We start from the raw sequence: 25,119 nt of genomic DNA, 5'->3' as shown, positions 1-25,119 counted from the left end.
CTAGCCTCATATCCTATCCATATATCTATAACTCAAGTGGGCCAAACTTTAAGAAAAACTTGGAATGAGAAGTTCATCATTGGTTTTGTGTAGGGCACACTGTAATGTTTGTATGCCATCTCTGCCATCTAATCCATTCATTTAATATGCCTTAATGGGACGAAACATATAATAAAAAATTTAAAGCATTTCCACATTTAGGTAGGCCACATCACGTGAGCTTCAAGATTTTTAGGTATATTTTTACAGGTGGCCCATTAAGTGCTAAATAAATCTAATTTCTAGGATCAAAGATAGTAAGGGGCGATGTGCTTGATATTGATAAGGTGGATTTCTCATTACTGTATAAGTTGGATACATAGATTATACAAAAAAATTCGAAGAAAAAATAATTTAAATAACACAATTCACTAATATCAGGCAAAATATCCTAATGTATTTAAACAAAAATTTACTAACTTCCACAAAACATGAACTTAACAACAACACTTACCCGTATCAGCTTCATCCAGGTTAATGTCAGTCAACACAGTAAATCTTAAATACATAATATATACTATTCAATATCTTTGTTAAAAATATTATAATTTGAATAAATTATGAAAATACCCTTGAATAATCAAGTAAGTGAGAGGGTTAATACAAGTTGGGGAATCCGAATCAGATAAAATCCCGTATCCTTATCTGATTTTCGAAGGTTAGATATGTCATATAATAAGTAACATGAATATTCATGATCAGCATGACAAGGGGGAGGAATTTGCAAATATTCAAACCAGAGGGGAGGCGTTGCAATTGTCAGGAATCATCGGGGTGATATTTACAATTGTCGCAAAAGTGAAAAAGAAAATGAAAAAAAAAACACACTTTATTCCTTCCAACCCTCGACCCTTTCCGGTCAGCCGCTCTCTCTCCCTTCATCTTTATTCTCTCTTTCCCAAGATTCTTCTCACCATCTATGTTTTAGTCGGATCTGAAATCTCACAACTCAGGAAAGAGAAAAAAGGAGAAAAAAGTAGAATCAGAAAGAGGAAAAATCTTACCAGCTGATCAACATCAATGACGATCGGGTCGGGAGGATCGAGCGTAGTTGGTAATTCTCTCTCTCTCTCTATTGTGTGTGTGTGTGTTTTTTTTTTTTTTTTTTGTTTTTTTTGTTTTTGTTTTTTGTTCTTATGAGATTGTACCCATTACATTGAATAAATTTCATAACTTTCTGTCGATTTCACAGAATTTGATCAGCCGCTCGAAATGGTTTTTTTCCCTCCTAATTTGATGCATGGATTATGAATCTTGATGGGGTTTCAGTGATGCAATGTAATTTAATGTATTGGATTTTGGTCGATTTTGCGAAATTTGGATTTGCGTTTTTCAATTTCTTTCGTTCTTTTTCTAGATTTTGTTTTTTCATCGGTTCTCTTTGATGGATACGTAAGTTACTCAGCTGGGGAACTTTTGATGACCTGGCACACGTGCTATGCGCCTGAGCCATGCTTGTCATGGGCCCCACCCTCCCCCACATTTGAGGTGATCGGGATTAAATCCGTGCTGGTATGATAATGATCATGCTAGTTAACCCTATAGGAAAATAACAGGCGGTGAGAAAAATTGCCTGTGGTTCACATTCAATGTACACATGGCCTGTGCGCTGAGTGGGTGGGTCTGATTTTTGCGCTGGACATCTGCACAGCGAGGCCCAATTTGTGCACAGCTCAGATGTAATATACATAATTTTGGATTGGTAAAGATAGTGATGTGGATCGCAATTCGCAAATGAACCATAGCCTGAATCAAGGGATTCAGAATGGAAATTGTAAGGGGGTTGGCTATTTAGGCAGCATTGAAATGGGCACTGTGGATATCAAATCGCATTTAGCTAGGTACTAGTCTTTTTATTTGCATCATTCTTGGGTGGAGCGTATGTTATTTTTTCTTCATCTCGAGGCGTGATTATTAGCGGATTTTTGATTGGGAATGCATTGAGGTGCGTGTGGGTTTTGGTTTTCCCAAATTGCAAATCCATAGGATATTTTGGCAGAGCAGATTGCTACGCATTGTGCTGATGAAGCTGATGCTGATGCTGTTTTCACCAGAAAAAGCATCCCACCTACTCGAAAGTGTTGGGAAATCTGGAAGTGTTTAGTTAGTTTGTCAAGTATATTATTGTTTTCACTGTGTTTTTGGTGCAATTTTGATGGTGAATGTGTGTCATGTATATACATGCATACATACACATGCATGCTCGTCTAGAAGTGCACTCGCATGGTACTGGTAGGTCTCATACTGTCACAAGTTATGGTGGTACTGTACTGTCTTATTGTGGGGCCCTTGTGATGTGTGCATTTGATCCACTAGTCCCCCCGCCCCCCCTTGTTTTGTCACAATTCTGGCCTTCAGATCCGTGTTATTTGTTCTTGGACGCAATACACGAATAAGGGTGCATTTGGATGCACAACTGAATGGAATTGTGAACATTCAGTTCAATGGAAGGAATTAACAGAATTGTAATGGTGTTTCTTAGCATTCATATTTATTATGAGGAAGCAACCAGGTTTTCTTCCTTTCAAGCCAGACCTGATGGTAAATAATTGCAATTTTGGAATCCATTCTCTTAGCATGAATTATCAAGCACCATAATTCATTTGTTGGATATTCATTGGTGTTGAATTCTTAAGTTATTTCATGTTCATTATTCTTATGCAATTTCAAATCTGGGAAATCAATGGCCTTTGTCCCCCCTTTGTGCATTCTATATAATACACTAGCCTTGATAAGTTCTAGGTTTCAGTCAAATGAATGTGCAATGCAATTTTGTTGGAGATTCACCTATATCCATCATCTCAAGTATTTTTTGCTTGGGTTTACACTCTTGTTTTGTTGACTTGTTATTAGATGATTTCTGGAAAAGGAATTGTCATTGCTGATTGAGAGGATCGTGTAATTTGGGTGTGGTTTGATGTTTTTCTTATGTTTAGTATTGTTTTTGTCATTATTAGATTACATATTTTTATGTTGAGGGCATTTGAAACGTTGATGCCAAGTTGTTTACTTCTACAACAGACTAGTTCTTGGTCGCGCTTGATTATTTATTTTGTTTATATCATACATGTCCGAGTTTTATTGAGAAATAGGTATCATCAATCTTTGGTTTTTGTATTTTTGGTACCATTATTTCTCTCACTCATTCAGTCCTCATGGTTAACTTGTGTGAATTTTATTTTCATTCAGACATCTTTTATTGCTTACATTTAACTTTTTCTGTTGTTCTTTATATATATAAGTGTAAGTGTGTGTGTGTGTGTGTGTGTGTGTGTGTGTGTGTGTGTGTGTGTGTGTGTTTGTGTGCGTGCGTGCGTGTGTGTGTGTGTCTATATATATATAAAGTTTTTCCTTGCACCAACACTTGTTTCCCTCTCTTTGTTCATCATCATGATGGTCATATCCTAGCTCTTTGGGATTGGTTTTATCCTACTTTTTCATTCATTCTAAGTGTAAAAGTCTTTGTATCCCTTCTCGCCACCCCAATCGAAGTCCATCTAGGTCTTCCACTCATTCTATTTTTAGTCAACTTAATGAAATTTCCATCCCCATCATGGCCTTGTCTGGTTTTTGGATGCACATGGCGTAACCATCTTATTCTCCATCATTTATCTCCTTTTGGGGCTAAACTTGATTATGCCATATCCAATGTTTCCAATTTCGACACATCTGTCCTGAAATCCTTCTCTCTGCTGCTCTTATCCTCTGTTAATGTTGCACTGTAATGGGCAAATCTACTCCATAGAGTGTATTGAGTCTTATAAAATCTTTCCTTGAGTTCCATTGGCATGAGGCAGTGGCACAACACTTGAGGGGCACATTTCCATCCAGCCCTAATTGTATTAGAATCCTTGTTGATCTTCCTGTCCTTTAGAATTACAAAGCCAAGGCAACAAAACAAATCTCTTGCCAATCAGTTTTAAGTTTTAACTAAAGCCTTACCCCTATCTTTTCATGCCAAGTTGCATTCCTAATTCTCTGGTTTTGCTAAATTTTAAACCTATAGACTCTAAAGCTTTTCTCGGTAACTCCAATTTAACATTCTCCATCTCTAGTCTCATTATCATCTGTAAACAACATAAACCAAGGGATCTCTTCTTGGATAGCAGTGGTTAATTCTTTGGTAATCCTGACCTATTGCTGATCACCGATGAAGACCTGCTGCTGCAGGGAATTCATGCGTCTCACCACAAGTCATTCTGCCTCATTCAATACACCCTCATATATGTTTTTAATTATGTCAATAAATTCCCCCTTTCTCCTCAGTACCTGCTCATAATCTCTATGGTACTCTTTTATTCAGATCTATAAAAAGCATGTAGAGACTCCTCACCTTCTAAGGTATCCCGTATCGGTATCGGTTGGCGTAATGGTGCCCTCCAAAACCGATACGGATACGGGGGTGTAATGGTGATACGGGGGCGTAACGGCTCGTAACGGCGCAAATTTTTTTTTTTGCCAAAAAAAATATGAAAAAATATGGATTAAATCCGAAATATTCTAAGCATTCCAAATATGCATTCATTTATAAATTAGAACATGTTTATGGTGGTGTAACGGTCCACTCTTTGGTGAGAAGTTGTATCGGATTGTCTGATGAATTTATGAACCAGATAACCTGAATTTGACTACAAAATTCATATATTTAATTTTCTAATTATCTACTATCAGTCTATCAATGATAGATATATTAGAATGAATGTAATATGAAAATATCTTACATTATGTGTTTGCAATTATTTTTGAGGAATTTCTCGATCATACCTGTGGACGTGACTGTGATTCCTGTCTATGACATGTCATCCTCAAGTCAAGAATATTAAAAAAAATAAAAATTAGTAGTGTCTGATATACTCCCTTGCAACATTTCTTTAAGTTTACGTAGATACTAAATAATTAGATATAGATTAGATATGAGTATGAGTGTATGACCTATGTCAATAAAGATGATTTTATGTTCTAACTAAACCCTAAGAAGCTCCAAAACCTGTCTAATATAAGCAAATAAAAACATAAAGTTACTAATTCGAAAATAGAAAAAAATTATAAAATGACACCACAAATCTGTAAAATGCACATTAACATGTTCTACTATGATTAACACATCATATTTTATGATTAAAACAACAAACCATTCATTAAAAAATGATTTTTCGAATTAAAAAAAGGGCCAAAATTAGTGCGTAAATAAAAAAAATATAAAATGACACCACAAATCTGTAAAATGCACATTAACATGTTCTACTATGATTAACAAATCATATTCTATGATTAAAACAACAAACTATCCATTAAAAAATTATTTTTTGAATTTTTAAAAAAAGGGCCAAAATTAGTCAGTAAATAGAAAAAAATATAAAATAACACCATAAATCTGTAAAATGTACATTAACATGTTCTACTATGATTAACACATCATATTTTATGATTAAAACATCAAACCATTCATTAAAAAATGATTTTTCGAATTTTTTAAAAAAGGGCCAAAATTAGTGCGTAAATAGAAAAAAATATAAAATGACACCACAAATCTGTAAAATGCACATTAACATGTTCTACCATAATAACACATCATATTCTATGATTAAAACAACAAACCATTCATTAAAAAATGATTTTTCGAATTTTTTAAAAAAGGGCCAAAATTAGTGCGTAAATAGAAAAAAATATAAAAAAATATAAAATGACACCACAAATCTGTAAAATGCACATTAACATGTTCTACTATGATAACACATCATATTCTATGATTAAAACAACAAACCATTCATTAAAAAATGATTTTTCGAATTTTTAAAAAAAGGGTCAAAATTAGTGCGTAAATAGAAAAAAATATAAAAAAATATAAAATGACACCACAAATCTGTAAAATGCACATTAACATGTTCTACTATGATTAACACATCATATTCTATGATTAAAACAACAAAACATTCATTAAAAAAATGATTTCTTGAATTTAATAAAAAAGGGCCAAAATTAATGCGTAAATAGAAAAAATATAAAAAATATAAAATGACACCACAAATCTGTAAAATGCACATTAACATGTTCTACTATGATTAACACATCATATTTTATGATTAAAACAACAAAACATTCATTAAAAAATGATTTTTTGAATTAAAAAAAAAGGGCCAAAATTAATGCGTAAATAGAAAAAAATATAAAATAATACCACAAATCTGTAAAATGCACATTAACATGGTCTATTATGATTAACACATCATATTCTATGATTAAAACAACAAAACATACAAAAAAAAGTATAAATACCTATTTTTGACGAATTTCTGAAAAATGGCCCACCGAGCTTCGATTCAAGAAAATCCGTAATATAATGTGTTTTTATCTCAAATACCAAGCCAAGATTGGTCGAAAATAGTAGTAGAAGGATTGATTGAGAGTTTGGAAGCAAGTGGTTTCAAAAAAATGAAAAAACAGAGCTTAAAAAGGCAAAAAGAATATGATTGTTACTCGACCGTTACGGGTCAGTAACGGCCGTTATGATATCAAAATCCGGGCATCGCCTGTTACGCCCCCATATCGGCCGATATGTAATCGATTCGGGACTCCTTGTCACCTTCTCTCTCTATACTTTCCCAACAATTGTCTAAGAAAAACCTCGATATGGATCTCTTTGTTATGAAGTGAAACTGATCACCTTATGTACCTAAGTTAGATCTCCCAATAGTTGGTGCTACATTGTCCTTCTCTTCTGTTCTCGTAAATAGGCAGAAAATCACAGTAGCCAGCCTGCAACTGATCTAAAATGTGTTCTGAGTAGGGAGGCATTTTCAACATCATGAGACACCTAAACTGGTGCACCCTCATCTCCGACCTCATGTCTGTTGACCCTAACCTCTGCTCCAGCTTCCTTCTCCAGCACATGTAAGACAATTGACTCTTCCTAACCCTTCGACTCCCTACGAATCTGAACCTGGAAGACCATATTCCCCCCTACCAGCTCAACCTGATGAGAAGACAAGGCTTCATTCTTCCTGCTCACACAGATTCTAGTGAACCTGCAGCTGCTCCCACCTTTTGGATCAAACATCCAGCTCCACCGTTTGCCTTAAACACGATCCTACTGCTCAAGGAAGCTTCTCAGACCAAACCTTCAGTGGGATTCCATACAACCTTAACCATGAAGAGCTTACCGCCACCAGAGACTAGTTAGATATCAATAGGTCCAAGCGATCAGACCCTTTGAGAGGATCCTATCCTCCGACAGGAGATGATCAAGCTTCCTTGAGCATGTAAGACAGCTGACTCTTCCTAACCCTTCGACTCGCTACGAATCTGCACCTGGAAGACCATATCCCCTCCCACCAGCTCAACCTGATGAGAAGACGAGCCTTCATTCTTCCTGCTCACACAGATTCTAGTGAACCTGCAGCTCCTCCCACCTTTTGGATCTAACATCCAGCTCCACCGTTTGCCCTAAACACGATTCTACTGCTCAAGGAAGCTTCTCAGACCATACCTTCAGTGGGATTCCATACAACCTTAACCATGAAGAGATTACTGCCACCAGAGACTAGTTAGACATCAATAGGTCCAAGCGATCAGACCCTTTGAGAGGATCCTATCCTCCGACAGGATATGATCAAGCTTAATCTGAGGATCTACCTCCCACCAAAAATCCCTTCAGTTTAGGGGTTTAACAGAAAATTCATCCTTTAGGGATCTCCCCCTGAGGTTCACCCAGTCAGCAATAGTTAATGCCGGTGCTCATTCCTTGGAAGATGAAAGAATGAGAGATCTATCCAGTCTCAACCTCTGCTTGGCCACCGCTGAAGCATCAAAATTTTAAGGATGGAATGGTGCCATCAATGGCTATGGCTACCTCAATGACCTGCAAATCTTCTATTGCGATCCAATCCCATGGGGGCGCAAGTCCTCTCTTCTCTAGCCTTTATGATAGCCCGAAGCAACATCCCTGTATGACTGCCCCCCGTTTCCAGATCGAGACCCTGCAGAGACGTCCTCTTTCCCAAGTTCTCCCTTTTTCACCTGATTGGCCTACTGCTTTCTCATTAACGTTCGCCCCCACTCCTACATGGCTCTTGGAGAATTATCCAGCCTTTGGTCTAAAGCGAGCAACCTTAGGGCGATATTTGCCACAACTCATCCCCAACTTCTTCTTGCAAAGATTAAACAATCCAATCCTTGCATCCCAGCATCTGCTTGAGGTCTTGAACTGAGTCTTACAAATGCAATGCCCCGTCCAGATCGTTTGACCAGAATCACAACATCGACCAGTGTATGGAAATTTCTGAATTGCCACTGGAACTCGGACACATTCCATTGAAGTCCTCTATAAACAATGTTGTCCCCGGAAACTTATGTTCCAATTGAGATTTACTGTATCTCGTTCTCATGTTTCTCACCTGCCTCCATTCTCCAACGTCTTTCTTGGTCTCCAAAATTCCAGCTTTAGGCGTTTCCATAAATCAGTTAGTCCCTCCCAGTATGTTAGTATGGAATGAAGGTGTATGTAAACAAAGATGCTAGATGAAGATAATATTCTATGTTTATTTCTTTCATTCTGCATAGGGACGCACTTCAGTGGGGTCTGCGTGATTTATGCACGTCATCCAACCTGTCCATCTTATGCGTGATGTCAAGTTACTCCTAGTAACCGAAAATCAGCTGATCCAAAACTCAGGTGGGCCACACCATAGGGAACAAGTCGAGAGTGGACACATATCGTTGATTTGAGGGGGCGGCGTTGGTATTGTATACGAAATCCAACCATTAATCTGTTAATCTGTCATGAATGAAGGGTTGGACCCAAAATTAGGCTGCTTTTTAACTCAGGTGGGCCCCGACGCCAACCAATAGTGGGAGTTCCCCCCCATCTTGTTCTCTGTGCTGTGGCCCGCATGAGTGTTTGATTGTGCTGATTTTTGATAAATGGAGGTAACATGAGCTCAAGCATATGATGGACAGGTTGGGTGTCCAACACACATCACGTGGGCCCTGCATCTTCCTTGTACTACCGTATGCTTATGGTGGTACTAGTACCACTGGAGTGCACCTCTTTAGCATACTATATCGGTGTTGCTACAAGTTTCACTGGCCGGGAATATGGAAACAATATCAATTTCCTTGATAATATCATCGATAACTGGAAACGTGGAGAAACACGGGGAAAACGGTGGAGTTGAAACTTCAGGAGATGCTAAAATACACATATTTGCATATTTAGGAATAAAAAAATTGCAAAAAAAATGCATACATAATAAGTTTCCATTTAACGTGGGCCTAAAAGCATGTGCCGTTGTAAGAAATCAGTCCAACCATCCCATCAATCCCATTCAACCGTCCATCCAAACATCCATCAGCACTTCAGAATATCAACAACACAATATTTCGTCGATAATCGTTGATAGTTGGAAAGAAAATGAAAGACTGTGGTCTCGATATCATCCATATTGTGATAACTATAGCATCGTGATATTATCAATATTATTGTCAACAATTTGAACACTGCATATAACCATGCACCCATAAAAAAAATTTAAAATAGATTTTTTTAATAAATAGTTTTCTTGGTGTTATCGATGCATTGGTGATATTATCAAAATATCGCCGATACATTGGTGATGCAAGCGACACAGAGAATTTACAGTCGAAAATATTGGCAATACTTAGTGATACATCACTGATACCTGGAATTTCTAATACTACCAGTGTTATTGGTATTGCTACTAGTGTTATCGTTGTTGTCGAGCTGGAGATACAGATAATGTCAGGGATACTCCGAACAATATGTCAAGTTAGCATCCGCATACGCAATTATCAGCACATACGTTGCTACTCAATGTGCATGAGAGCATCATTTTTCTTGTGTGGACGAGTATACACACATGGGAAATGATACAATGCAGCCTACTGTACCGTAATGTTGTAAGTATCCAATCACAGTATGCCTTGTGGGATCTTAAAAGCACTTTTAAGCAAAAAGATTTTGAAGAGTGACTTCATACCCCTCTTGCACCTCCATGATTGGATGCATACCACATTATGATATAGCGGGCTGTATTGTATTATTTTCTTACACTCACAATATACCCATTAACAAGTTGCTTTCCTCTGATACGTACAAATTTTATTAAAATAACACGGATGGTCAGCCTTTCATAAATAAGTTGTTTTTCTTTTAAATCTTATCGTTACCTATTTTAATTAAGAATGTGTGATTTGTGCTTAGTTAGATATTGAAGCATGCATTTGCGGCTTTTCATAAGGCCCTAAAGCACACTGGATTTAGCTTCACTGTTTTGTAGTTTCTTCTATTGTTTACAAGGAAATATTATCCAAGTTGCTATTTGACACTTGTATTTCGTAGAAGTGTTTGGAACTTTGAATAAGACATGATCATGTATATAATAACTTAATAATAGATTTGGATCTTGTCCCTGTAAATGGTTGTAATTCTCATGTAACGATGCATAGGCTGTTATAACTCTCGTGGGACATCCCATCTGAGAAATGGGCATCGATATTTGCAGTGACAATGTTTCTGTTGGTCATAGCCATAATTATGGTCTCCTTTGTGCCATGGCTATGGGCTATGGCTACTATCTTTACTCTGTGAGACAGAAGGTTGGGCAGTTAAGGAACAAACAACATGCTCTTAGGATGAGCATAGGTGAAATGGGGATGTCGAGATGGATGAGTGGCAACAAAATGAAGGAGAGAATTACAACGGATGGGGAACTTATGAGTATCACCAATGGACTTGGATGGTTTGGCCGTGTGCAACTGAGAACATGAGCTGCACCGATTTGAAGGAGTGAGCTGGTTTGAAGGCTCTAAAAGGGCAATGGGAAGGCCCTAAAGGACACTGGGTGGTGGTAAAAAAGGACCTGAGGATCCATGGTTTAAATGAGGATGTGGTTTGTGATAGAGGGGAATGACAGAACGAGATTCATGCTGAAAAGGAAATTGGGAAATATGTACTCCTAAGTCACAATATTGGGATTTTTTGGATATATAGGATGGTTATATTTGATTACTTGTCTTGAAAATGTTTTCATCTTTCACGGAAACTTTGGTGCCCTTGAGGCTAATAGCTAACACATGAAAGTTGCAATCTGTGATTTTTTTTTTTTTCCATAATAAGCAAAAATTACCTTTACTGAATTTGTTCACATCAGCTGAAAAACACGAACGAAAAACGATCTTTTAGAGACGTGAATTTGTTCACGTCAGCTGAACCACGAAGAGCTGTTAGGTCTCCTCTCTAGTTTTTTTTTTCCCAGAGGTATCTCCTCGCCAAGTTGCAAGGTATCCAGCCTGATCCAGAGACACAGGATTGTTTGGTTTGGCGTTGGGATTAATCTGGCTCATTCATGGTGAAGTCTTTGTACTCTTCATTCGCCATTCCTAATTCCCAGCTATCTTGCAGTCCACTTGCTGGGTGTTGTTTTATGCGGCCCACTCAAGATCTCCGCTTTCGTGTGGTTGGCTGGTCGAAACAAGATCCTCACAGTTGATAATCTGTGCAAAAGGGGTATAATGCTGCCAAATATTTGTCTTCTATGTTGTCAGGACGTGAAGTCAATTGACCATATTTTCATCCACTGTGGTTTCGCTAGGGAGATCCAGTGTTTGAAATATCGGTATCGTGTTACGCATCGCATCCTTGGGATATAGATACATATCGGTTATCGCACGAGATATATCGTTCGTATTGGGTAATTTATCACGCTTTTTGGGAATCATGGGGAAACATTAGGAAACTGGTTGAATTTTTCAATGAAACTTCAGCGATTGTTAAAAAGACCTTAATGGTTAATACACACTTTTAAATCATAACATCTCAAAAAGAAATGCACATAATAGGTTTCATTTGTATATGGTTCTAAGTTATGCGCTATCTTTTTGAACTAATGCAACTATATTCAAAATGAATGCATAACATTTAGAGTGTATGTGATGTTCATTTCATCAAACACTCCTAAATACTTCGAAATTAGTTTTAATTGACAGCTGGTTCTAGGAAAATTTAGAAAAAAGAATTAATATTTTAATATTTTTTATTAATTTTAATTAAAAATGATTTTTATTTTCCCAAAATTGACAAAGACTTGACAAATCAGTAGTTAGCCCTCATATATGCTTGATTTCATGTTCGTAGTGCAATATTGCAAGCAATTTGGGAGAAATTGGGAAAATTATGAAAATTTCCTAAATCGGACCACCTACACTCAAAATTTGAAATTAGAGTATATGTGATGATCATTTCATCAAATACTCGTAAATACTTTGAAATTAGTCTCAATTGACAGCTAGTTGAAGGAAAATATCAAGAAAAAAAAACATGGAGAACATGAAGAACCAATGGATATCGAAATCAAAGCTCCACCTTCATGATTTTTCGTGCAAAACATGAAGAACCAATGGATTTGTAACCATTTGACATTAATTTAACATAATTTCAACAAAAAAAGGGATCAGAAATTGAAAATGCTCACCGGATCAAACATGTGGGATATATCGGCACTAGCTGTGTGTTTCGTATCGCACAGGTGGGATACAAGATATATCGTGGGATGTATCGGCCAATATTGTTGATATTTAAAACATTGGAGAAATATGGGCTAGTGTTCTGGTTGGCTTTGGTATCTTCTGGGTTATGCTTGCCTCCATGGATGACTTCTTCCGATCCTGGCATTTTGGTGGTCTAGGGAAAAAGGAGCTGCCAAGGTGGAGAGTTGCGCTTCTCGCTGTTTTTTGGGCAATTTGGGAAGAGAGAAATTCTTGATGTTTTCGTAACTGAAGTAGTTCGGCTCTTGGGTCATTTGTAAAATTCATCAGTGTGTAAGGGACTGGGTGCCTTAATGGCTTCTTTGTATTTTCTTATTTTCTTTTGCTTGTATATTCTTTGCCTTTATCCCTTTTCTTTTTGCCCTAGTGACCTAGTGTATTCTTTGCTCCTTTTCCCTTTTCTTTTTGCCCTTGTGGCCTAATAAATCAGTATCTTTCAAAAAAAGGAAAAAAAAAAAAAGAAAAAAGAAAAAAAGAATTAGAATGGCCTTGAAGATATTGAAAAGGCTCATTGTTCTAAAATAAGGTCTCCTTGTGGCAAGAGTTTGGTTATTCGTCATAAGGAAGCTTATTTATTGAATATCTTTCTCCACCATGGAAAGCTTATGAAAAGGCTGAGCTATATGTCCTGATGATAACAACGGAATTTAATCAATTAAAGGAAAGATAACACTTTAAACAATCACAATACGGAAATGTAAAGCAACCTCAAAATTCTATTATTGAGAGGTTGATACCAATGTTGTTCTAAGGACAACCTTACACCATAAAAACCAAGGGTTTATGGCAGGACAACCTTACTAGAACAATTTGTGTATCAAAAACTCAAATTGAAGAGGAATAAAAAGGAAATAGCTTGAAAGGAAATATAAGCTATTACAACATTCACCACAATGCTTGAAATGTAAACGATTACAACATTCACATCCACAAATACATCCCACAAACTTGAATGATAAAAGATATAGAAAATAAACCACACATCCAAACACAAAGAATTATAGTGGTTCGCCTGTGTGTACACCAACTGCTAAACAACAGCCACACAGCTACTCCACTCCTAATATCCTCACACAGTGGATATTAGCGTTCACTATCAAAATAGGTTTTTCCAGGTTCACCTAAAACCCTCACAATTGTGTCTTTCAAATGGGCTTACACAATTCAAAAACCCCACACTCTGAGTTTTCTGGATCTCCTCAGATAACCAAAACAATGAGATTTTTCTGGCTCAATCTCAAAAGAAACCAAAAACAGAAGATTTACACAAATGTAAAATACCTGGATATTCTCCTTTTGTTGCAGCCCGGAAGAACCAAATCGGAGTAGAAGTTCGAATAGAATTTCAATGTCCACACTCACAATTGAAATGGTTCTAGATTCTAAATTGATTTTAAATTAAATCAAGTTGGGCTAGCTCTATTTGATTTTGATTCCAAGAAGTGGGAACTCTTCAATCCCTCTTTCAAATCAGATTGGAATGCAGAATACAAAATCAAATATAAAAAGCTAATAAAAGAGAATATTAAATGAGCACAATATAGCTTAAGAAGTTTACAAACTTATCTCTCAGAGTGATGCCTTGATTTTACTTGAATTGAATATCAAACTCTGAAAATCGTGCTCTATTTATAAGTGCAGAAGTCACGTTCATGACTGGTCCTGTGGACACCACAACTAGTCGTAGGACCAACAGATTTTTGAAATTTTGAGTGCGATTAGATAAAACCGTTCCACGACTGGTCGTAGGCCATCCACGACCAGTCGAGGGACCTCCACAACTGGTCGTGACCTGTCTACGACTGGTCGCACGGTGCTGAAATAGTCGCTGGAGTTCGAGTCGTAGCTGCAGGACTAGTTGAGGACGAGTCGTGCACTGTTCACACGACCGGTCGAGCAGTCTCCAGGACTGGTCGTGGCTCAACAAAAAATTCTGAAAATTTGCAACAAACTTAGGACTGGTCTTGGAATTTCTTGGACTGGTCGAGCCAGTGCTAGGACTAGTCGAACAGTGTCCAGGACTAGTCTAAGAACAGACCAAACACTTATAAAATGATTCAATTTGAGTTATGTATCTGAAATGACCTACCCTAAGGTCAATCTAAGGTCTTTCATACCTTGAACATGACGTATGAACATTGAACCTTCTTTTCTTCAGATGATAGACGATCTTTGAAGTTCATGAAGCTTGATATCGTGACACATAATGAAGCTTGAACTTGTGATCTTTTGAAGCTTGATTTTGTAGTACTTGAGTTGTACTTCATCTTGAGTCTTGAGTATGAACAGTTCACTTGTCTTTCGATGTCGCTTTAAGACATTGAGCTTTGAAGCTTAAAGGAGTGAACAATGTACTTGATCTTGCATTTCTTTGAAGTAGATCTTGTTCTTGTCTTGAAGCATTGTCCTTGTACATGTGATGCATTGCCTTGAACATATATATCAATGTGCTACACAAGACACAGATTGTGGTTTTGGCACTACAAAATTTGACAATCAAAGGAGCATGAGACCATAGCACTTACAGCTTAGACATTAATTACAACTTCAAGAAATGAGTTCGGTTCATCCTTGTTTTGCTATGCAGTCCCACGGAACTTCAGATTGTTGGAGGAACTTGAGCGAGGAGAGAAGGGTATTGGAGATGGCACAGTCAGCTATGGAATGGATGATGGAGATGACATTTACATGCGTTCTTGGACGGGTACCATAATTGGTCCTCACAATGTATGCCTTCGTTTCTTTAACCTCTTGTTAGATTGCTTACTATGGTTCTGGATCCATCTCATCAATGTTAAAGGAATTAGATCATCCTCAACCACAGGATATGTATAGTATCCTTGTATCCCGAGTCCATCCAATGGACCCATGGTTCACTTATCCAGACAGTTGATCTCATGGGTTTGAAAATAGATAGTCTGCCCCCAAATTCCCAAAAACTAGTAGATGCTAACTATCCAATTGTTTGCTTTTCTTTTTCTGTTGAATGTGGTGGTTTCCTTCTTTTCTTTTTCCTTAGTCATCGATCTGCAGGCCGCCAATTTAAGGGTTAGCATTTTCTCATCAGGTAGATGGGGGCATGGGCATCCATGGCGGGGCCCATCAGCCAGTGGTCTAGAATATTGAAAGTTGGGCCCATTTGTGCAGGCTGAGGATTCGAGGATGCCATGCTAGCTTATCCTTGGTCTGAGGTCCATATCATTCGTCTCAATGTTATTCGGCTTATGAAGTGCGCTTTCAGTATTCTTCAGCTGCTATTAAACCTTTCTATTATAAACTGATAAATTGTTTTGACACAACGAGTTTAGCATGTGGTATTAACTTTTTTGTGGAGTATTTTTAAAAAAAAAAATCATTTTTGGGATTTTTACTGCAAAATTCCTCCCAGAATGGGATTTTTACCAAATAGTGCCTCCAGGAATTGATCTCACTGGGGAGTGCATTTTTCAGATCTGAATATACTTTATTGTTTATATGTCTAACATCCAACCGTCGGCAAATGCAAACCAACGTTATTATTAGATGAACCAAAATTGTGGAGGATCCAATCATAAAGTTGGCCAATCCATAAAAAAATATTATACACAGCTCAAAAATTCAATTGCTGCCCATTTGATGACTTGATTGGCCTGATTATTTGTTCTTGTGACCACCATGCTGGGGTCCATATGTTGGGCGGGTTGGATGTTTCACACATACCATATAGGTCCCAAAAATATCGACTTTCACTACTTTCTAAAGGGAAAAAAGAAGAAGATAAGGGCGTTTTTTTTTTGTAATTTCCTTTCCAAAAGCACCTCCCTGTAATTTGAAGTCGTGGAGGCATTATTTGGTAAAACATTGATTCCGGGGGGATTTTGCAGTAAAAATCCCATCATTTTTCCTCTTTGATTTTATTTATTTATTTATGTTTTTAATTCAGCTTTCTTTTTGTGCACTGATTTTTCGTCACTTCATGCTATGGTCAGGCTAGTTTTGCAATGAACTTCAAAATGCTATTGACTCCAGAAGTTTTGTTTAACTGCATCTCATATAAAGAAAATTGCGGAACTACTTCTTTTATAAGTTTTACTGAGCAAAACAGGCCATCAAAATCCTTTTGTAACCACCATAGATGTTAGTTTTGGGGGTTTGGGCCAAAAACTAAATAGATGAGATGCAAATTTTAGAAGTAAATAATGTTCTATTCAGTGGTATCCTGGCAATAACTGTTTTGGTCACTGTACCGAAACTTGCATATTAAGTTGGTCCTGCTTTTTTGGTCAGTGGAGTTATTTCATTTAGAAAGTGTCTAATATAGAATTATAGGGTCCTGGCAGCAAACATACAGTTTTCTGTACCCAGGATGCTGTACATGCAGGTCCATGTTTCTGTGGTCTAGACCCTTGATCTAATGGGCTCCATTGGGGGTTCCTCTAAAATCTTCTAGATTGGAAGATTCTAGCAATTCAATTAGTGGCCTACAAGCAATCAGTGGATGATACAACAGAGCAACGTTCTACATTCAATGGGAAATTGGCTAAATTGAACAGCTAGGATCTCTTGCTCTTACCCTTCAAAAAGAGAGAGAGGATCTCTTGCTCTTGGATAGAAAATGTAAAAAGTGGAAAAAATATAACAAAAAACAAAAAAGAAAATTCTCTTGATTTTCATCTTTTTTAACAACTGACTGAAATAATTAAATAAAAGTTGGCAGATTTTGAAGAAACAATAAAAGAAAGAATAGACAGAAAGAAAAGGATTACACAATGATCGGAAGTTCGGTGAAAACAATACAAACTAGCACATAATAACTGATCAAAGAAAATAAAAAAATCACATTACAAGGATTTCTGGAATCAATTGGCAAGAAGGATTCATTCATTCAAAAAAAGAAAAATAACTAGGATTCATTTGTAAAGCAGTCTATGTGTGGACAGGGTGGATTTGAAAATCTTGGATTTTCAAATAATCAAGATTTCGAGGGCTTGTGTTCCCCATGCCATTGATTACCAAGAAGTATGAAATTTACTTAAGACTTCTTACTTTTGCAGCCTTTTCCTGGAGACCGACCAGTCAAAGCTGATGTGTAGGGCATGGAGCACCAATTCTTGATTATTTTGAAAAATAGTTTTTTAATATCTCCTTTCCGGATATAGCCTTAGAAGTGTTAGTGTTTACTAAAAACTCTGTTTTTTCCTACCAAAATGTAGCTTTGTTCCCATCTTTTTCAATTTAAGGGTAGGCTATGGTTTGATAGGAGAAATTTCACGAAAACATATGTAGAGAGAGACTCAGTTGGGTTAAGTGACTTGGTCAGGCGACTTGGGTTAGGTGACTTGGTCACATTAATTGTGTGAGTCAAACCAAATTAAAAGGAAGTTTCACTCCACACACTTCAGCATGTTTGCTTTAGGGGGCTGTTTGAATGGGAGCCTTTGCATGGGTTACGATATTTCAATAACCATGCAATACCTGTTATTTTAATTGCTAGGGATCATCATCAACGTGTTTGGATAACATCTTGGAGAGGTGATTGTGATTCCCAAAACTTTTAATACCCACTTTTGGTCCAGTTATAAGTTGGAATCACAGGTGGTATTGATTATACTACAAAGCAGTCTGATCATTGATCTAGACCATCCGTCACGTGGGTTGTGCCCTTGATTGCTCATCTCTCTCAAAAAATCAATCACCCATCACTAAAAAAAATCCCTTTTCTTGGATGATCCTAACTGTCCATTTATGGTTAGGGAAATGGATGGTCCGTATGATCATTCTACAAACAGTCCGATCATTGAAATTGGCCATCCATTGTGTGTGCCCCACCCTTGTATGCTCATCACTCAAAAAATCACTCTTGATGGATGATCCTAACCGTCCATTCAATGGTTAGGGAAATGGTAATTCCATACTGATCATACCACAAACGTTCCAATCATTGATTTGGACCATCCATCATGTAGATCCCACCCTTTATTGCCCAGCCCTCTCAAAAAAATCTCTCTCTCTCTCTCTCTCTCTCTCTCTCTCTCTCTCTTTTCTTTCAGGTGATACTAATCATCCATTCAATGTCTAATGAAATGAAACATGTATATTGATCATACTACAAACCATCCGATCATTGATCTAGACCATCCATCATGTGGGTCCTACCGTTGGTTGCCAATAGGCTTCAAGTTGTATCCCGTTCACATGGATTGGGTCTTTTTATCCATTGCTGTAATGGATCTTGTAACTTTTAAGCATTCTTTCTTAACTTTTGGTTATCAATAAAAAAGTAACCATTCTAGTTGCCTACTTACATTTCACAACCGTCTATGATTTTTCTTTGGAGATGGATAACAATATTGTGTACTTTAGAAAGGTATCTTATTTAAGAGGGAACTTGATCTGTTGCTTATAGAGGTGAAACTACACATTGACACGTGACACTCGTACAAATACACAAGAGACAATTGATTAACTGCAAGAATGCACAAAAAGTACAAAATATGAAAAAGTAACGATCACTGACAACTAGTTGTATTTAGACACTTGACAGTCCAATAATCGACGTGGACTCACCATTCAGTCTGGCCCATCTTTCTTCAACCCCCATGCATTGGCTGTTCCTAACCATATGAAGATTTGCTTTTCAGTGATGACTGGTTATTTTCCAAGGCACATCAGATCAGATGGGCACAATTGTCTGATTGAAGAAACTCTTTAGAATCATAAGCAATCCAAGGTTGGGCCTATCAAATGAAAGTTAAGATGGATGATTGGGGCAATTTTTCTGAAAGATGATCTTAACCATCCATTTTGTAGGCTAATGACCTGATGGTTAAGAATACCCACTTGGTGCTGATCTTTTTTTCTGGCCCATGAATGGTCCTGCACAAGATGTAAAGGATTTTGATTTGGGTGGAAAAGTTTCCTTTCTGCCCCGTCTTTCCAGGGACATTCATATGCCTCCATCGTCATTCTAAGTATGATGCATGTCAACTGATTTGTTTGAAGATCAGTTCTCTGGACTTGGGGTTATGATCTCGAGCTGTATTGTCTAGGATGAATTATATGGGTTCTGCTGCTTGATGAGTTGAATCCAGACTTATTTTATAAGCCATGACAGATGTGAAACTTTATAGGTCTTGTGTGCAGCACTTGTTTGCTAGTTCAGATGTCTAACTGGCTTTATTTTTCCATTGCAGTCTGTACATGAAGGTCGCATTTATCAGTTGAAGCTCTTCTGCGACAAAGATTATCCGGAGAAGCCCCCCAGTGTTCGTTTCCATTCACGGATCAACATGACCTGTGTCAACCATGAGACTGGAGTGGTAACAATCTAATCCTTTATTTTGTCTAAGTGATGGTGCCTGATTCTCTGCAATCATCTCCATTTCGGACTCGTGCATCATAAGGTGTGTAGTATGCTGTGTGAAATTAAGATTCCTCTGGGGGAATATCCATCATTGTTGGGGTGCAACTTGGTCAGGTTTAGGGTCAACCTGAGCCCAACCTGACCTCAAAAGGACCCAACCCACAACCTGAACTGACCACATTCCAACCCCACCCAATCTGAACCCAACTCATGTCCAATCCAAAGCCCTCTATACTCAACCCGACCTCAACCTGACCCAAATATATGTGATTATTCCTAACACAACCATACCCAATCCAATCCAAATTTGCTCTACCACCCAACCTGAATTCAAATTGGGTTGGCGTTTTCCAACCTGAGGACCCTGACAACCCGACCCAACCTGACCCCAACTTGGGGTTGGGTATATCAGGTTTGGGTTGACCCAAACCCAAGTTGCAGCCCTACATCATGATGGTCGATGGTTGCTGTAATGATGACATCCATTGCTTATAGTGGCGGTAGACATTGGAATGACAAGTCCAATGTATATTTTGGCAGGATATTCACATTTTCTGTTATTGTCTTGGGATTACAAAATTCTTGCATGGCTTTTAATGCTTGATTTTCAGCAGATACCTTACTTATGGAATCACCTAAATGCCTATGCCACCCTCATACTTGTATGCACTCGAGCGATCATGTCGGACACAAGTTGCTACCAGCTTTGGTGTGAAATACTTGCAGGATGTTTGTTGGTTTAGTTTTAACCATAGTGGCATATCTCGTTCTTAGCAATTTCTCAGCTTGGAAATATCTCGGGTGATTTTCAAAATTTGAGGTTTTTCTCAGGATATTATTGGGAAAATCTCACCAAAAATATTTATTTATTCTAAATTAATAGATAAATTTAAAATTAACAAATATATATTTAAAAAAAATTCCTTGGGGTTTTTCTAGTTAATATCTTGATAATATCACAATAAAATGTGATATTTTAGACATGCTGATATTTTGAAAATTTCATGATAACATCTTGATAATACTGTTTAGTTTATTTCTTGTGATATTATCACGAGGTTTTCAAAATCTCAGTGATATTTATCAGACTGGGTTTAGTTGATTTTTGTATTGGTGATTCGTTCTTTTTGAAATTGTGACAGTGTTTATGTTCTTGTCATGGTATATCACTAATATATAAGTGGCTCACTTATCCTTCTCGAGGATGTGAGAAGTGAGATAGAACATCTACATGTCCCCACATGCTAATGTGGCACATGTGCATGATCTAATATGCTCATCAGGTGTCTCATTATGTAGATGTCCAAGATTAAAAATAAAATAAAATCAGGTTGTCAAATTTTGGGATTAATAGGTGGCTTGAAATGGTCAAAATTTTCTAAGCCATTTATCGTTTCATCAACTGTAGTGCACCTTTACAGTGGGGGTGGCAATGGGTTGGGATTGATTTGGGTTGGGGTCAGCCCGAGCCTGACCCATTTGCTACATGGGCCAAGACTTCCAGCCCAAACCTGATCTACGACCCATTACCTTGTGGCCCGGCCCTACCCACTTAAAATTTATCAAGCGCAAGCCTGACCCGATCTGACCTGACCCGACCCATTTAATTGTAATCAGGTCCAAGCTGACCCAGCATGATCACAATTGGTTTTAAGAATGGAATAGGGGGCAAAAGGTATGCTGCCCCAGACCGATTAGTGAATACATACAAATATGTGTACATCGTGTGGGTGTATTTATCCTCTATTAATTTGTTTCAGGTTTTGGACTGGGTCTGGTCAGGTCATTTGGCCCATCCCATTGATAAGCTACATGGGTGGGTTGGGTGGGATTCGACTGAGCTCAACCCATTTGCTTAAACGGGCCACATTTACCACCCAAACTTGGCCCACTACGCATTTAGCTTGGTCCAAGCCCACCTCAGAAGTGGGTCAGGCCAGTTGACCCACAGGCTGACCCTACCCAATGCCATTCCTACTGATCAGTGGATTGGCCCAATTTTTGGCAAGATCATCTGCATGGTGGGGACCCAAATGATCCACAGCTTGGTTGGTGCAAACTCGTGCCACATTTACATGTGTTGACATGAAGATGGGATGCCTTGTACATGCTTGTGGGCTTAGTAAAACCTGCCTCTGTCTATTTTTATTGTATATGGGAAATAAATGCTTAACAAATGCTCTAACAGAAGTTGGGGCTCTTGATCGAGTGAAATGGCAGAACAGGATTCATGTCGCCGACCCCGATTAGTGGGATAAGGTGTAGATGATGATGATAATGAAACGAATACAAACTGGAAATGCCCACTTTCATGGGATGTTAGCATTGTCCTCAAGGCATGTTAGGGCCTCACATGTTACAAACTGGAAATGCCCACTTTCAAGTGTGAGCCACATGTTACATAAATGCCTTGAGGACAATGCTAACATCCCATGAAAGTGGGCATTTCCAGTTTGTATTCGTTGCATTATCATCATCATCTACACCTTATCCCAACTAATCGGGGTCAGCGACATGAATCCTGTTCTGCCATTTCACTCGATCAAGAGCCCCAACTTCAGTTAGAGCATTTGTTAAGCATTTATTTCCCATATACAATAAAAATAGACAGAGGCAGGTTTTACTAAGCCCACAAGCATGTACAAGGCATCCCATCTTCATGTCAACACATGTAAATGTGGCACGAGTTTGCACCAACCAAGCTGTGGATCATTTGGGTCCCCACCATGCAGATGATCTTGCCAAAAATTGGGTCAGTCCACTGATCAGTAGGAATGGCATTGGGTAGGGTCAGCCTGCGGGTCAACTGGCCTGACCCACTTCTGAGGTGGGATTGGACCAAGCTAAATGCGTAGTGGGCCAAGTTTGGGTGGTAAATGTGGCCTGTTTAAGCAAATGGGTTGGGCTCAGTCGAATCCCACCCAACCCACCCATGTAGCTTATCAATGAGATGGGCCAAATAACCTGACCAGACCCGGTCCAAAACCTGAAACAAATTAATAGAGGATAAATACACCCACACGATGTACACATATTTGTATGTTTTCACTAATCGGTCTGGGGCAGCATACTTTTTGCCCCCTATTCCATTCTTAAAACCAATTGTGATCATGCACTACAGCAGGCCCACACTTCTACGACCAGCGACCTACATGAGATAGGGGTAAAAAGGTCATATTTCAAATATAACAGTACTAATACAGTGTGGGGGAATCTGCAACATGTCTGTAAACCAGAGGGGGTACTTTTAGTTATTGAACTGTAGGCAAATGAATGCTATATCTATGAGATAATCAGTAGTGGTGGACCATCTTTAGTGCCAAACAATTTCTTGTTGGTAAGGCCCACCGCTTGCACAGCGTCAACTGCCCTCTTTATTCAGTAGTTGGTACAAACCTCTAAACCGTTGATCTGTGTAGTTGAGTGTGGAAACCATGTTCTAATGTTCATATGTGGACTAACGAGCCACTGTTCATCTACAATTTGCGGATGAGCCAGATTCCATTCTTATGGAACCATTGTTTGCTGATCCAATAACCATTTATCTGATGGGCCTTACCTCGGATAGGGATTCCAATCTGGCCGAGTTTTGAGACATCCCCCATCCACAGTAGGGGCCTTCAAATGAACAGGTTGGATGACTGAAATATAGTTTTACATGCAAAATCCCAGCACTCATTAAACTGTACTTTTGCTGATTTAACAGAGCCCTATTTTTATTTACCCTTCAATATCTTAGATCAACTGTTAATATGATGGATTTTCTCCAATATTTCTGTCCAATGTGCTGGCGGCGGTCTGATTTTAATGGGTATTTTGGTCCTTTTGAATTATTGAAAACCTTCGAGCTTCTGATTATTTTGTGATATGATGGATGGTGGGATTCTGACGGTGCAAATATGAGGCTGGCTGATTAACAGGTAGAAGCGAAGAAGTTTGGGATGCTGGCAAATTGGCAGCGGGAGTATACCATGGAAGACATACTTACACAGCTGAAGAGGGAAATGGCGGCACCCCACAACCGGAAGCTGGTACAGCCGCCTGAGGGTACCTACTTCTAGTAATTTCGGTAGAAGCTAGCATATATAGTCCACATTAATACGAAATATGTCATTCTCATGGCTGTATCCACCCACAATGAAATTTAAGGGCCCAAGGGACACCTTGCTACAGCATCATTATCAAACTCACTATTTGTGCTGCTATTTCCTATTTTCATTTACCGAACTGCATTGCAAGGCATGCAGTTTGATGAATGGGAGTGTTTGTGTGTCATATTGAATGAAAATTCTATGTAGTAAGCTTCTCCAATGTTCAGGAGTAATTTTGTTTACTGTAATCTGTAAGCTATGTGGTGGTATGGTACCAGGCAGATGAGTGGCCCACAGTGATACATGTATGAAATCCAACACTACACTATCCATCAGATGTGTCATCGCATTTTACCCCCACAGCGCAATAGTCAGGCAGATCCGTGAAACAGGTGGGCCACGATATGGGGTACGAGTTGGGAAGGAATGCACCACTTTGATTTGCGTGGAGGGCCTGCTATGCTGTGTATGTGAAATCTAGGCTGTTCTGACTCTTCATCTGGCCTGGATGAAGGTTGAGACTAAAGGTAGGCTGTTTTCCAAATTCAGTTGGGGGACCCTTGTGCAAATCAAGGGTGGGCGTCCTCATTCATATTGTTCCCCGTGTTGTGGCCTAGCTGAGTGTTCGATCTGGATGATTTTAGGCAACTGGGGCTAATATGAGGTGACGCTTCTGATAGATGTGATGAATGGCCTACATACATCACCTGGGCCCCAAATCTGCCCAATACCCCTGTCAGTCTACAGGCAGCACTCTTTTATTTTTTATTTTTGGTTTCAGGGCCCTCAGCACTACCCTATGGAAGGTCTTTTTTATTTGTTGAGAAAGTGTAAGGTTACAGCCTCAGTGGTTGTGCCTCTCGCTTGCCAATACTTTTGATGCCATGGTACGGTGATCCATGTCGTTGATGTGATGGGGCCCTACGATGGGTGTTGGATGCGGAGAAACTCCCCGGGTTGGAAGAAACGAACCCATTTATGGGGAGTCCAGGAATGAACAGTTCATTGTCATCATAGCTGTCCCAGCTAGCCTAGTAATAGACAGGAGAAGAAAAAAAAGAGTTCGTATTCGAGGAAAAAAGAGGT

General features: G+C 38.5%; 1 protein-coding gene across 1 annotated transcript; it reads left to right on the top strand.

The window, feature by feature from the left end:
• The first annotated feature begins 878 nt into the window (after positions 1-878).
• Positions 879-24,230, top strand: LOC131234343 (ubiquitin-conjugating enzyme E2 variant 1C). The gene is made up of 4 exons (XM_058231152.1): positions 879-1,093; positions 15,188-15,327; positions 19,773-19,898; positions 23,863-24,230. Exons 1-4 carry the CDS (start codon positions 1,060-1,062, stop codon positions 24,001-24,003), a joined length of 441 nt encoding a protein of 146 aa, XP_058087135.1. The 5' UTR covers positions 879-1,059; the 3' UTR covers positions 24,004-24,230.
• Positions 24,231-25,119: the final 889 nt, after the last annotated feature.

The sequence above is a fragment of the Magnolia sinica genome, chromosome 19, assembly GCF_029962835.1.
Source record: "Magnolia sinica isolate HGM2019 chromosome 19, MsV1, whole genome shotgun sequence".
Classification (NCBI taxonomy): Eukaryota; Viridiplantae; Streptophyta; class Magnoliopsida; order Magnoliales; family Magnoliaceae; genus Magnolia; species Magnolia sinica.
This window is presented reverse-complemented; position numbering and strand designations above follow the sequence as displayed.